General features: G+C 32.6%; 2 protein-coding genes across 2 annotated transcripts in view; one reads left to right on the top strand and one right to left on the bottom strand.

Annotated features, from left to right (window-relative positions):
• Positions 1-771: 771 nt before the first annotated feature.
• Positions 772-11972, bottom strand: LOC111714713 (putative ammonium transporter 1). Its single transcript, XM_023489873.1, has 14 exons — positions 11961-11972; positions 9620-9752; positions 8530-8654; positions 7288-7301; positions 7033-7147; positions 5943-6038; positions 3883-4048; positions 3513-3565; positions 3150-3234; positions 2136-2254; positions 1741-1825; positions 1341-1390; positions 1212-1283; positions 772-1058 (listed from the first exon to the last, which is right to left on the bottom strand). The coding sequence occupies exons 1-14, from the start codon at positions 11970-11972 to the stop codon at positions 990-992; spliced, it is 1194 nt and encodes a 397-aa protein (XP_023345641.1). The 3' UTR covers positions 772-989.
• A 603-nt stretch (positions 11973-12575) lies between these two features.
• LOC111714712 (T-box-containing protein TBX6L) overlaps positions 12576-13576 on the top strand; it is a gene marked incomplete in the record, with an annotated part of 4119 nt that continues 3118 nt past the window's right edge. The window contains 1 exon segment of the mRNA XM_023489872.1: positions 12576-13155. Coding sequence (XP_023345640.1) covers positions 12657-13155 — 499 coding nt within the window.

Here is a 13576-nt window from a genome sequence, read left to right as displayed (position 1 = left end):
AAAAATCTGCTGTTTTTAAAACTTTATTTCTGAACCACTGTATTCGGTTCAATTGCTGTAGAGCATTTCAGATTTATATTGTGCATTATAGTATAAAGACGAATTTTTTGTTTAAACTCAAAATTTCAAACTTTATTCTGAGCTAAAATTTGTGAATTTTTTAATGGGACCTACATAGCTCAAGCTGAGAAGAAAATAATATTCACTTTTTTATTAACGTTGACATGTTCCCATTAACATGAGACACAACAATTGTGCAGTGTAAACAAACACACTCAATTAGTTATTAGTGTTTATTATTGCTTTAATGTCGTCTTCTTATTCCACAGTTTTCTGGTTCTCACTGTAGATAAATAGTGTTTTGACATTTATCAAAATAATTTTAACTGGGCATGACCTTATTATTTTTATCCATAATTAAAATATCAGGTTTAAATTAAAACAAATTTAATATATTTAAGGATCTTGCTATATAATGAAAATATAATTTAATATACTGGTTTGTTTAAATGAAATAAGGGTTAAATTGATAGTGTATTTTTCGACCTACGCAAATCCGCTATACTCCACTACTGACCTACGCCAAATCCACTATACTACACATCCGACCTACTAGCACGTGGTTTTACAGCTGTTATATGGACTTGTGGCCGCAGCGCCCAGCCCCTTAGCCTGTACTAGCCGCGGCGCTCGGCTCCATAGCCTGTCCTAGCCGCAGCGCTCGGCCCAGAAATTGTCTTAACTTAACCTAATCCTCAAATAATACGAAAATAAACAGCTGGCGTAGGTCCGATATTGCAGTAGGTCGGAAGTTCAGTAGGGGGGATGTTGCGTATAGACGATGTAATATTACCGTTAAATTGACTACATCTAAAAACAGAAATATAAAAAAATTGTTTTGATTGATGCACAGAAAAATTTGATTAAATGTTTTTTGGTTTGTAAATAGAACATCTTCAAGGTGCGAAATTACGAAACAGTCCTTGGATCTATCCTATAGTTGGCAAGGGTTGTTCTTGATTTGGATGCACCCTAGAGTCCAGAACAATAGACAGGGTCTGGAAAAAATTATGAATTATGATTTAAACTATTTAAAAGATATTTATAAAAAAAAGCATCTAAACATCTTACATAATATGTGTATTTATAATACAAAATCTCAAATAAGAATTTTGATTTCATTTCATGTATACAAGTCTTTTGTTTCTAACCTTTAAGGGTTCATTTGGAAAACTCTTCCTCCTCTGCGCCCAAACTTCAGGTAGGACTCGTAATCCAAAACTCTGGGATTTTTTATTGTTAAACAGCATTTTTATTATTATAGTTTTTAATTCTTTTACCTGGGTGACATCAGTAGTGGAAGGTTCAAATGTTTCCTCTATGTAGGCCTCTAAATATATTTGATTAAGGGACTGGTCTCCATATTAGAAACAATTTTAAATAAATTTTAAAAAACAAATACAACAATTGAATTAAAATACTTAAATAACTTTAAATGGGTTGAAAATAAACTAAATGTCTAACTAATGACATGCAAATATTTGCTTTCTTGATTGGATTGAGCTTTAGGATGGTGTTTTGGACGGTAAGGATTAAAAACTGAAAAATAATTAAAAAATTTCTTTCTTTGAAAATCTGCTTAATTTGTAAATGTCATAGTTTTAAATGATTTAAAAAGTTTCAAAACCTCAGCAAGCATAGGATCAATCAAATTAGTCTGAAAACTTTTAATTCTGTTACCAAAAGGATAAGCTGGTTCTCCATGTTTCGGAATATCAAGTCCTTCTACTTCAAACTTAGGATTTGCACGGAATAAATTCAATTTCTAAACAAAAATGATTACACAGAGCTGAAAACTTTAGAATAAAATATCCAGATATCCCGTCGAATAATTAATCTGAAGATTAAAGTCATGAGTTAACCAAGCAATATTTAATCTGGAGATTAAGAAAAAGAGTGGATTAAGCCTTAATCCTGATATCCACCATTCTAAAGTTTTCAGCTCAGGAAATATACAAATTCTGACAGGTTCCCCTGCATCTAGTTATACATGTTTATATTAAAGAGTAAAGGGTTAAGCTTCTAAGACATTATATTGTGACGAGTTTAAGTATTNCCCCTTGGGTAATACTTCCCTTGAGTATTCCAAAGATAAGTATTCCTGCAACACCATTCCAGGAGATAAGAACTAAAACACCAAGTGCATTCCATCCCATCCGTAGAGAAGCACGCTCAGTTGCTCCATACAACAATCCTTAAACAAATAAAACTAACCTATTGCCTCAAGCTGTATCATACCTTTGCAATTAAGGATAGATATATTAGATTTTCTTTAGGAAGTTTCAAACGAAATTTCTGAGATTCATGAATATGTCGAACGGCGAAAATTTTCTCATAAAAGGTTTGTCGAAAATTTTCGCGAAACAGATTTATCAAAAAATGGAAAACCCTAGTTTGTCTCTCAAATCTTATTTTTCTGGATCTTTGAATATTTTGTAAAACTTTACCGGTTTTCAATTTTTGCTTAGACAAAAAAAGCTTTTTAATTCATTAGTTGACGAACGAAAGGTTTTCTTCGTAAATCCTCTTTTACAGATATTTTCCATTATTTGATAAATGCAAACTTGCAGGGAATACAATTTTCAAATAAATCAGATATTCCAAATTTTTTTTCAACCAAGATGGAAGGCACATAAGCGATAAATGTTAAAGAAGGGGTTAAAATGACTGTAAACATGAGTTTAAGAGAACCTCCATGTATCTAGAGTGCCATGTCCAATTCACAACGGTAACAGTTGGCCTTTGAACCGTTCTCTTGAGAACATTACAATACAGAAGACATCGCAGAAAAGTGTTGAATTCTGTCAATTTCTTTCAATATGTCTGCGCAGCATAAATATACAAGTCAGTGAAACAGTCACTGCAATTGAAAGTTACCATGCTTTATCCATGATTAGACTAAGACAAGTATGTATATGGTATCGGTGTGAATCAGGCAAGTATGTATATGGTATCGGTGTGAATCAGGCAAGCATGTATATGGTATCGGTGTGAATCAGACAAGTATGTATATGGTATCGGTGTGAATCATACAAGCCCCTCGATAAATAGAGAGTTCCTTTAAAAAAGGAGTCACCACTGTAACTAACCATCGTCCATGAATATAGGAGCAAGTAGCATACCAAGCAGTCCTCCAACAAAATGTACTGCCACGGCATCAACAGGGTCGTCTATCTAAACGAGAGTCGGAGGGAGTGGTCGGCTGTCATTGGTCCTTAAAAATAACTTCCAACCCACAAAATGACCCCCTATGTCATGCGATTTGACCTCATTTTCTTTTCTTTTAAGGGTGCGTGGCAAGGCTTGGAGGTCAATCTGCGGCTCGGAAAATATTTCACGGGGCTCGTTACGGTCGAGCATCCACTTAGATTAAATATGAAAATGAAATGAAGACAGATCATTATGAAAAGAGGGGCGCTAAGTACCATGGAAACTAATGAATAAATACCTACCTTGAATCGAACCATTAGTTTAGATACAATCACATAACAGCATCCAGCTATTCCTAAAAACAAAACTACTGGTAATTTTGATTAGAACTAATAATTTAAAAGAGGGAAGGCAGCCACATAATAAATGCGTCCAAGCAACAGTTTTTATCAAAAGGGTTTTGATGCTTAAAGGTTGAAAAATTCTCTTTTAACGATATAAACAAAAATATTAAAAATAGCCACTTGTAATTTTTTTTTGGGAGTGGGGGTGGAAGAAGTTTTAGCTCCAAACTAAAAATGCTGAATTATAAAATACCTGCAATAACACACGCAGCCCAGGGATAATATCTATCAGCGCCAGCACAGATAGAAACCATTCCATGTCAGGGACCAGACACCATCAGGAAGTAGGTGATTACCTTTGTCAGGGACCAGACACCATCAGGGTGTAGTTTATAAATGAATAGAACTACCCCTCCTCCTATACAGCATGCTATAAGAGTGGTTAGAACTGCTCTGGCAACCACCACCCCGTCACCAGGGTTAGTTATGGAACCCTTAAAACAAGAATATATTTAGACTAGCATGGGAACCCAGTATTGCCTGGAAACTAAACTTTCTCTATAAAAGTCAACCTACTCAACTTTTAAACCAAGATAAAATCATTTCCACGGTTTTACAGACTTCCCCAATACAATTTTCACACAAATTGGTTAAAGGGTTCCTGAGTTATGATCGAACATACAAACAAACAGAGTTTACTACTTTATATGTTAGATAGTATATAGAGTGGTAAGCAAACTAAAGGGGAATAGGAACAAAACTGTTTTGACAAAATGTTAATAAATTAAAGAAAAATAAAATTAAATCAGTAAGTTTTCCGATTTTCAGGTCTTAGATTAAACTTTACCGACAGTATAAATGCGTTTCTTATTATAGACCTTTTTAATAGAATAAAATTTGGGTACATAACGCACAATGCAACAAAACGCACAATGCAATATAACGCACAATGCAACATAACGCACAATGCAACATAACGCACAAACACAATGCAGCAAAACACCCAATGTAACAAAACGCCCAATGTTACAAAACGTCCAAATTTGTATGAGAAAAAAGACAGTAAAGGTTGAACTTTTTTAAAGAAAATTTGCAACTTTTCTGTTGAAATTCATTAATGTTTTTTGGAGACTCAAGGAACATGGCGAGACAGCTCTCTGTATTTGTCAAATATAACATGAAACGTTGTATTCTTGTTACTACAGAAGAATATGATCAAAATTACAGAATTAAATCAAATGCGCCAGATATTGCTACTTCCTACTGGATTTAACGAAAGCAGGATACCTATAATTGTAAAGCGAGGACAAAACACAAACTATTGAACAACAAGAATATAGATTATATTAGTACAATGAAGACCACTTTCTATTTCAATTTTTATGTTTATCAAGCTGATCTATGTTTTAGTTCAGTTGAACAATTTCCAGAAAATCGTTAAAATGGGTGTATTATTTCAGAGTTATGTTAGGTTTAGACAGTTTCCATAGAGAGTTCTGCGGCTAGGACAAGTTAGGGTGCCGAGCGCTGCGACTACATTGCAATGAAACTTTCATTCCAAAGAGAATACTTTGCGCCATTATAACGCCTTCAGTGTTCAAGTTACATCTAAAAGTTATGAAAATGAATATCTTCCCTTTGATTTGTAAAATTTATAAATATTTTATCTTGTCTACAGCTTGCTGAACACTGGCGAAATGACTGTTGGCATGTCAAAAAATATTTTAACAATGAAACTGTCTTCGGAATTTTTCTTGTGATTTTGGGACTTTTGTTGCATTGGGCGTTTTGTGATTGGGCCTTTTTTTGCATTGGGCGTTTTATTTTTGTCCGTTTTGTTGTTCGGCGTTTGTACCCACTCCCTGTAAAATCCGTTTTTTCTTGAAAAAATTACCGTATAAACAGTTTCTAAAGGTGTTTCTCAAATCTTGGTTCATATTACAGTGATAACCAGATAACAATGGAAAAGGAAGAGGACATTATAGCAATACTTACGGGTATTTGATGGCGTTATTACCTAATTTCAAAAGCCATAATATTATTATGTCTGCTAGAGTTTATTTTATGAAAAGTATAAAAGACTGGAAAGATGTGTCTATAATGTCTCCGCAAGATGAACAGTGAAGACGGACAAGTTTACTCTGTTAGTATAATGTAATTTTCTTGTTTTACGAAGTACAACCGTATGCAGTCAAAACATAAACAAACAAAATGTGAACATAGCAGACGGAACTCTTACAGATTACAGCTTTCTCAGTAGGTATCACTTTACTAATTCTAAGAATTATTTAAAAAGACGATATCGGATTCGTCACTGAATTCCCATGTTTATTGGGACACCCTGTATAAATTTAAATCATGCTGACAGAATAGTATGTCAAAATATACCTTTGATCCACCGTTAAATGCCATGAATCCAAATATTAGTATAAGAGCTCCCAAAGCCACCAATGGTATCGAATGACCTGAAATCGGCTTGTCAACCTAAAATAGTCTTATAGGTAACCTCATTAAATTTTGTGTATTTGTCCCCATTTGATTTGAGACATAAAAAATTTTGTCAACGCATGAATAAAAAACAATGATTTCAATTTTATTTTGTTTAAATTGAAAAAGTTATTCTAGAAATATACTATTTTTTTTCTTTTGGAGAAAATCTTGGAACTAATTAAACTTTATAGCACGTTACTATATTATTCAGATAGTTTAGTAGAACAGCTCATACAATGGTAAGATTGTTGTAACGAAGTTTACTATGCAATGTGTATAAATAAAAAAGTACACCACAGTTTCTTAAAAATATAGTAAAAGGATTAATTGTACAATTCAATTTCTTTTTTTGTATTTTGGTGTATTTCTAATGTCACCAAAAAGGTGTCATTATCAAACTTATTATTTAATTTGAAAAATTCAGTTTTGACAATACCACCATTCTTTAAGGACTGATGAGGATATAAAATATATCCAAATTAATTTCCAAACCCGAGTTTTCCTACCTGTGAGAGTGAAACCTTTTTTTGCCAGTTTGGACAATTTAATTTACATTTATAATTCAAGCCCTACCACAGTAAATGTTTAGATTTGATTTTGGAAAACTTGTATTTAACGAGATTGGTCACGTCACACTTGTATACATCAATATTGTAATTGACATTTATAACCGTCAAACGTTTTAATTCTAAATGTCCAGAATGATTCAATACTTTCTTTAAAAAACTACTGTCGCGATTTTTTTTCAAAATGTCAGCTTATAAAATTTTGAGTTCGGTAGTCAGTTTTTTTCAACAAATTATGAATTTAAATAAAGCCAATTTAAAATAAAGTACTTGTAAAATCTAAATCTTATCAATTTAAAAAAAGAAAAGAGATGTTTTTGGTTAATTAAGTTATATACGTGGGCAAAACAAATCTTTATAAAATTCTAAAAACATTAAAAATTTTCGTCAGTCACATAGAGAACAAAAATAATTTTTTCAACCTTTAAATTCGGCCTGAACCTCCCAATACGAGGACCAAGCATGATAGCTCCAACCAAAGCAACAATTCCACCACTCAGATGAACCATACCAGACCCGGCAAAATCATGGAATTCTCTAAATATAATATTAACAAATTATTTCTGATACAATAATAAAAGTTCATGTTAAGATTTCATTTGATTGAAAATGAAATGATCGATGGAAATTTTAACAAAGGAATTGAGTTTTTGCCACAAGCTCAAATTTTCTAATACCTATATCTGTACACCTAGATAATGTAAACCTTTAAGATTTTAAACATCGATTATTTTATCCATCAGAATTGATGGTTTGAAATAACTAAGGTCTACGACACTGGGATGTGAAGATATGGGATTAATAAATCAGAGTTTGTGACAAAGACTAAATTCCTTTGGTAAAAATGTTGACAACAACAATTTGTTTTCTGTTTTTAAAATTTTATTTCTGAACCTATCTGTTTGGTTTAATTGCTGTACAGCATTTCAGATTTTCCCTTAAGTGCATTATAGTATAAAGACGACATTTTCTGGTTTAACCACAACATTTCAAACTTTATTCTGAGCTAAAATTTGTGAATTTTGGGTTAACATATTTAAAAGGCCCATATACATAGCTAACAAGTTGAGAAGAAAAAAATTTTCACTTTTGTATTAACATTGACATCGTTTCAAACTTTATATTTCTGCATTTTATCTTTTTTTCTAAAAAACGTAAATGTTTTATCAACTGCAATCAGAACCAGAAAACTCTGTGATAGGATTGTGTCTTTTAGACTCAAGTTATGACTTTCAATAATCCATTGAACATGAAACACAGCAATGGTTTAGTGTAAACAAACATACTCACTAAGTTATTTAAAAAGTTATTTAGTAAGTTATTTAATAAGTTATTTAATAAGTTATTCAATAAGTTATTTAATAAGTTATTTAAAAAGTTATTTAATAAGTTATTTAAAAAGTTAATTAATAAGTTATTTAATAAGTTATTCAATAAGTTATTTAAAGGTTATTTAACAATTTATTTAATAAGTTATTAGTATTAAACTATTTGCTTTGTANAAACTCTTTATTTCCTAAAAAAAATGAAATGAATAATGATAAATAATTATTACAAGGGTTTACAAATTTATAATGAAAAGATTCTTACGATCTATTTGCTTATTTGTGGGTTAACTGTCGAAAAGTCCTAAGACGCTTTTTATACATTAAAACTTCTGAAAAGAGTAACAATTAAATGTTGAGGAAGGTCACTAATTCTTTATATGAAAATATTCTTGCTTAACTTTGAAGTGGATCAGTCGTTTTTAACAATTTTCTCCTTATAGACGCTAAAGATAGAACTAAGATTAGAAGCGATTAAAAGCGCTTTTTTATCGCATTATGCCTATACCCTCTTTCATTTTTCGCGAACACTCCCTTTAAAGCCAAGTGTGTTAAAAATAATAAAAGTATTTATATTTGTTTTTGTATCTCTACCTGAAAGAATGCATGTGAATAGCTGGATAGATTTAATGTTGCTAAACCAAAGTATTCCAGGCCAATTATACTGTTACCTTTGCCAAAGGCAAAGGCATAGCCAAATGACAAGTAAGCCGTTATACCTACATAATCAGGTTGTCTATGTGGGAGGGAACCCCCGACCGCCATGAGCCTCCCAGATTATAACAGATTGTAAAGTGAATTCGATTAGATTTGTTAAAATCTTTAAGAGATAGTTCTTTTTTGAAAAATGATTTATGTTTGAATAACTCTTGCAATACAAAATTATTGTTTTAAAGAATTATCCAAATTTTTTTAATAAAAAATATATCTCTAATCAATAGAATTGTCAACTGCAGTTTAAAGGAATTTTCAGCTGTTTAAAGGAATTGTCAACTGAACAAAGGAATTGTCAACTATATAAAGTAATTGTCAGCTATTTTAAGGGAATTGTCAACTATTTTAAGGGAATTGTCAACTGCTTAAATGAAATGTCAACTGCTTAAATAAATTGTCAACTGTTTAAAGAAATGTCAACTGTTTAAAGGAATTGTCAACTGTTTAAAGGAATTGTCAACTGGATAAAGAAATCGTCAACTGTTTAAAGGAATTGTCAACTGGTTAAAGAAATCGTCAACTGTTTAAAGGAATTGTTAAAAGAATGTCAACTGTTGAAAAAAATTTCAATTGTTGAAAGGTATGTCAAATGTAGAAAGTAATGTTAACTGTTGAAAGGAATGTCAATTGTTGAAAGGAGCGTCAACTGTTGAAAGGAATGTTAATTGTTGAAAGGAATTGCTACCTGTTTAAAGGAATTGTCAACTATTTAAAGGAATGTCAATTGTTGAAAGGAATGTCAATTGTTGAAAGGAATGTCAACTGTTGAAAGGAATGTCAATTGTTGAAAGGAATGTCAACTGTTGAAAGGAATGTCAACTGTAGAAAGGAATGTCAACTGTAGAAAGGAATGTCAAATGTTGAAAGGAATGTCAACTGTTGAAAGGAATGTGAACTGTTGAAAGGAATGTCAAATGTAGAGTCTATTTAGTTAAACTGTAATACAAAATTATCTTTATAAACTTCTCACCAAAAACAAGTTCTGAGAAATTTTTTATCAGAATATTTGTTATATTTTTACTTCGAACAGATCCCGCCTCTAAGAATGCAAATCCAGCCTGAAATATTATTATTTCTTGTTCATGAATGTAATATCTTATAATCTTAAGCAAAACCAGAAACTTTTAGATGAAATAGATTTAGGCTGTAAAAGCCGCGATTTCTTACTGGAAAATGTGACTTTTTAGGAAATGTTACTTTGATTCAAACTCAAATTTTTTCAACCTGATAAGTGTTTCTTATTTAATCTAACAGAATTCATAGTTTGAAATATGTCTAAAGACATTGGGTTGCAAAGATATAGGGATTAGGAAATAGTTCGTGGCAAAGACTGAATTCCTTTAAGGAATTCTTAAAGTGAATCTGTTGAAATGAATTAAATTACGATCTGATTCAATGCGTTTCAATTCCTGAGTTCATGTTCACTGCAAACTAGATTCAGGTAAATCCCAGTCATAGGATAAATCAGGCGGAATAAATCCCAGTACGGTACGAGAACAGGGTCGGTCTGGTACGAATTAAGTAAAGTTTTATTTATTTATTTATTTATTTATTCAGAATGTCAGCTACGAGCAAAGACGACATGGATCAGTGGATCGAGTGTATCCAAGACTCGATCAGAGACAATCCCTTCCATAAGATCATCGCCGATAAAAAAGCTGCCATTCGGCGACGAAGTGGGAATAAGGTGATCGTCCCGATCATCCCAGCGGCGGCCGGGGATGGGATGTCTCAGGACGAGGACGATTAAAAAAGACGACCTCCAGGTTCTTAAAGAGCTTTGATCAGCGGCTAGTGAATTTTTAAGTGATTTCATTCATTTTTATATTTTGGACTGAGTCCAAAAGTCCATCAAATCTTGTTATTAGAAAAGAGTGTCCTAACTTGTCTTACTTTTTGTGGTCTAACAAGACCGAATCTCTTCCCTTTGTCGGTGATAATTATAGAAAAATCGTATTTGGAGGATTTGTTGAACTATAATTGCTATATTCTTATATTCTTACAAAACTGTTTAAAGTTCTATATATATTAAATTAATGTNCTTGTGCAATCCGTTTCCTTATGTCATAGGCTTTCCAAAAAGCTAAATTTTATCAAAATCTGACAAGTGAAAGTGGGTCAAAACAAAGATTTAGTTTGCTACAGGCAAAAGCAGTCATTCAGGCAGTGTGCCTGAGGACTCAGGCAGTTAGTATTAAAGCCCGGTTTTAGGCCTAAAGGGAGGGCTTTGGGTATGTAAGAAAAGTCAGAAAATTTCAACAGCCTCAGACCAATACTTTTTGAGTTATGCAAAAAAACTACAGGGGGGGGGTCAAATTGACCCCCCCCAGCGGGAATAGGGTTAATAGTCTTTTTTCTTGACAAACTATTAATAGTCTTTTTTCTTGACAAACTGTTAATTCTTTTTATCTTGACAAACTTTTATTTTTTTTCTACAGAGCGTCTCATAACATAATAAATTATTTCCAAGCTTTAACGCCAAACTGACCACATTATGCTCGAAAAACTTAATATTTTCTGCAAGGAAATTTTTGTACCAGCCGTATACATTTTTTATAAATAATTTATTCTTTTCAAATTATCTTAGTCCCTAAACGCTCAATTTAGAACTATAAATGATCTAATGTGGGACACCCTGTATAGTGTATATACACCATGTGATGATGTGGGACATTCTGTATGTAAATGGCATTTTTTGACAATACGCAATTTTTTCTCCGAGAAGAAAATAAGCTTGAGTTGCGTACCTTTACTATAAAGTATTAGTCCTGTATCATGATGTAAAGTTAAGAAGGAACTATTGGTTGATCCTTGACATGATCTTTAAACATAAATAATTAATTATCCCACCTAGTTAATATATATACTATACAGCTAGGAGTAGGTACATTTTTATACAAAAATATTTTATTTTTTTAAAACTGTCATCTCAGACATTTTGTTTATTGACGTCATTTTTCTTTTGACAACATATTTATAAAAGAAAAGAAATGAGAAGTGTAAAACGAGAATAAATAAATCGGTCAGATCGAGTTTTGTCCATACTCTTGATTTTTAGATCTATTCTATTTTAAACAGTTTAACCTTCTATCACGATACACCAGTTCTTAGAAAGAATATTGACAGAAGATAGAAACTTTAATAAATAAATCTTAAACTGGGTTTAGGAACTCAAAGTTTTCATTGATTCAACTTTTCAACTTTATAATCATATTTTTGGCTAAAACTTACGAAGATGCTGATTACTCGACTCAAACTATATTTCAAAGTTTGTCTATTTGAAATAAAAGACTAGGTTTATGAACACTAACTTTTTTGTTCATTTTATATTTCTGAAAGTGACAGAAATCCTACTTTAAAGTAACACTTTATTTATAGAGTGGCATGAGGTTTGAATATTTCTATAATGGCACTTTAATTCTAGAGTGGCATAAAGTTTGAATATTTCTAGAGTGGCACTTTAATTCTAGAGTGGCATGAGGTTTGAATATTTCTAGAGTGGCACTTTAATTCTAGACTGGCATAAAGTTTGAATATTTCTATAGTGGCACTTGAATTCTGGACTGGCATAAAGTTTGAATATTTCTAGAGTGGCACTTTAATTCTAGACTGGCATAAAGTTTGAATAATATAACCAAGAGGTTTCTCTAAAGCAGCGTTATTTGCGGCTTAAAGTGTCTGTAAACGTAATTTTCTGGCAAAGATGACAGTACAACGGTATACCCTTGAAAGTTTGAAACCTAAACTGATCAAAAATATGAGATATCGTGGTTTATCTGACTTGAAAAAGTGTTTAATTCCGATAATTCCCCATTGCTTCTTTTGTAAGCAATAAATGCACTGTCGTAGAGAAACCTCAAATGAAAATAAACAGTTTAAATAAATCCCCCCTGAATTCCTCAATCTGTACTAGAATAAGTCTAAGCTCTAAGATCAGTTTAGTTTCTGCTGTTTACATGTGAAGATCTCTGAGTAAAGTGTATATTAAAGAACCTTGAGAGATTAACATGTATAGTCCGATCCTTCCTTCTCCTCTTGGGAGAATAGAACTAAATCTACTAGGACCTGGATCAGGAGATGTAGCTCACCCCTCCTTGTCCAGTTCATCCTTCTCAGCCAAACATGAAGCTGGAGATGGAGCTTATCCATCCGGTTCAACCTTCTCCTACTCAACCAAACCGGGCTCCTTTTCTCATCCGTTCTATACAGCCCCCTCCCCCTCCCTTCTCCATCCTTATTCTCCAATACCTCCATTTATTAGAAATTTTCCATTTTGTTCTGCACCCCCTACAATCCTTAGTTTGGGACCATTTCATGTCTCCTATCATAAACTCTCCGAAAATTCATCCTATCCGTTCTCTCCTCCCTTCTCTCCTAGTCCGTCCTATTTTAACTTTTCTCCAACCTATCTGAAGAGAAACGAGCCAAGGTTTATCTACCCGGAGTATGCTCCGAACCCTAGTTTCCATACCAACCCAGATACAGAGCAAACCCAGGAAATGCAGGCAAGAACCTAAAAAAGATAAAAATATAATGAAAGGAATAGGCTCAATATTTTACTTTGGAACACTGAGACTCAGATCTGGGAAAAAAACGGAATACTGAATTTTAGAAATATTAATATTTCTTCTGGCTAACAAGAAAACATGATAAAGAAAATTCTGGGTTCATCGTACATGCCGTACAACATGATAAAGAAAATGCTGGGTTCATCTTACATGCCGTACAACATGATAAAGAAAATGCTGGGTTCATCGTACATGCCGTACAACATGATAAAGAAAATGCTGGGTTCATCTTACATGCCGTACAACATGATAAAGAAAATGCTGGGTTCATCGTACATGCCGTACAACATGATAAAGAAAATGCTGGGTTCATCTTACATGCCGTACAACATGATAAAGAAAATGCTGGGTTCTTAATT

This window comes from Eurytemora carolleeae, unplaced genomic scaffold, assembly GCF_000591075.1.
Source record: "Eurytemora carolleeae unplaced genomic scaffold, Eaff_2.0 scaffold1613, whole genome shotgun sequence".
NCBI lineage: Eukaryota > Metazoa > Arthropoda > Copepoda > Calanoida > Temoridae > Eurytemora > Eurytemora carolleeae.
This window is presented reverse-complemented; position numbering and strand designations above follow the sequence as displayed.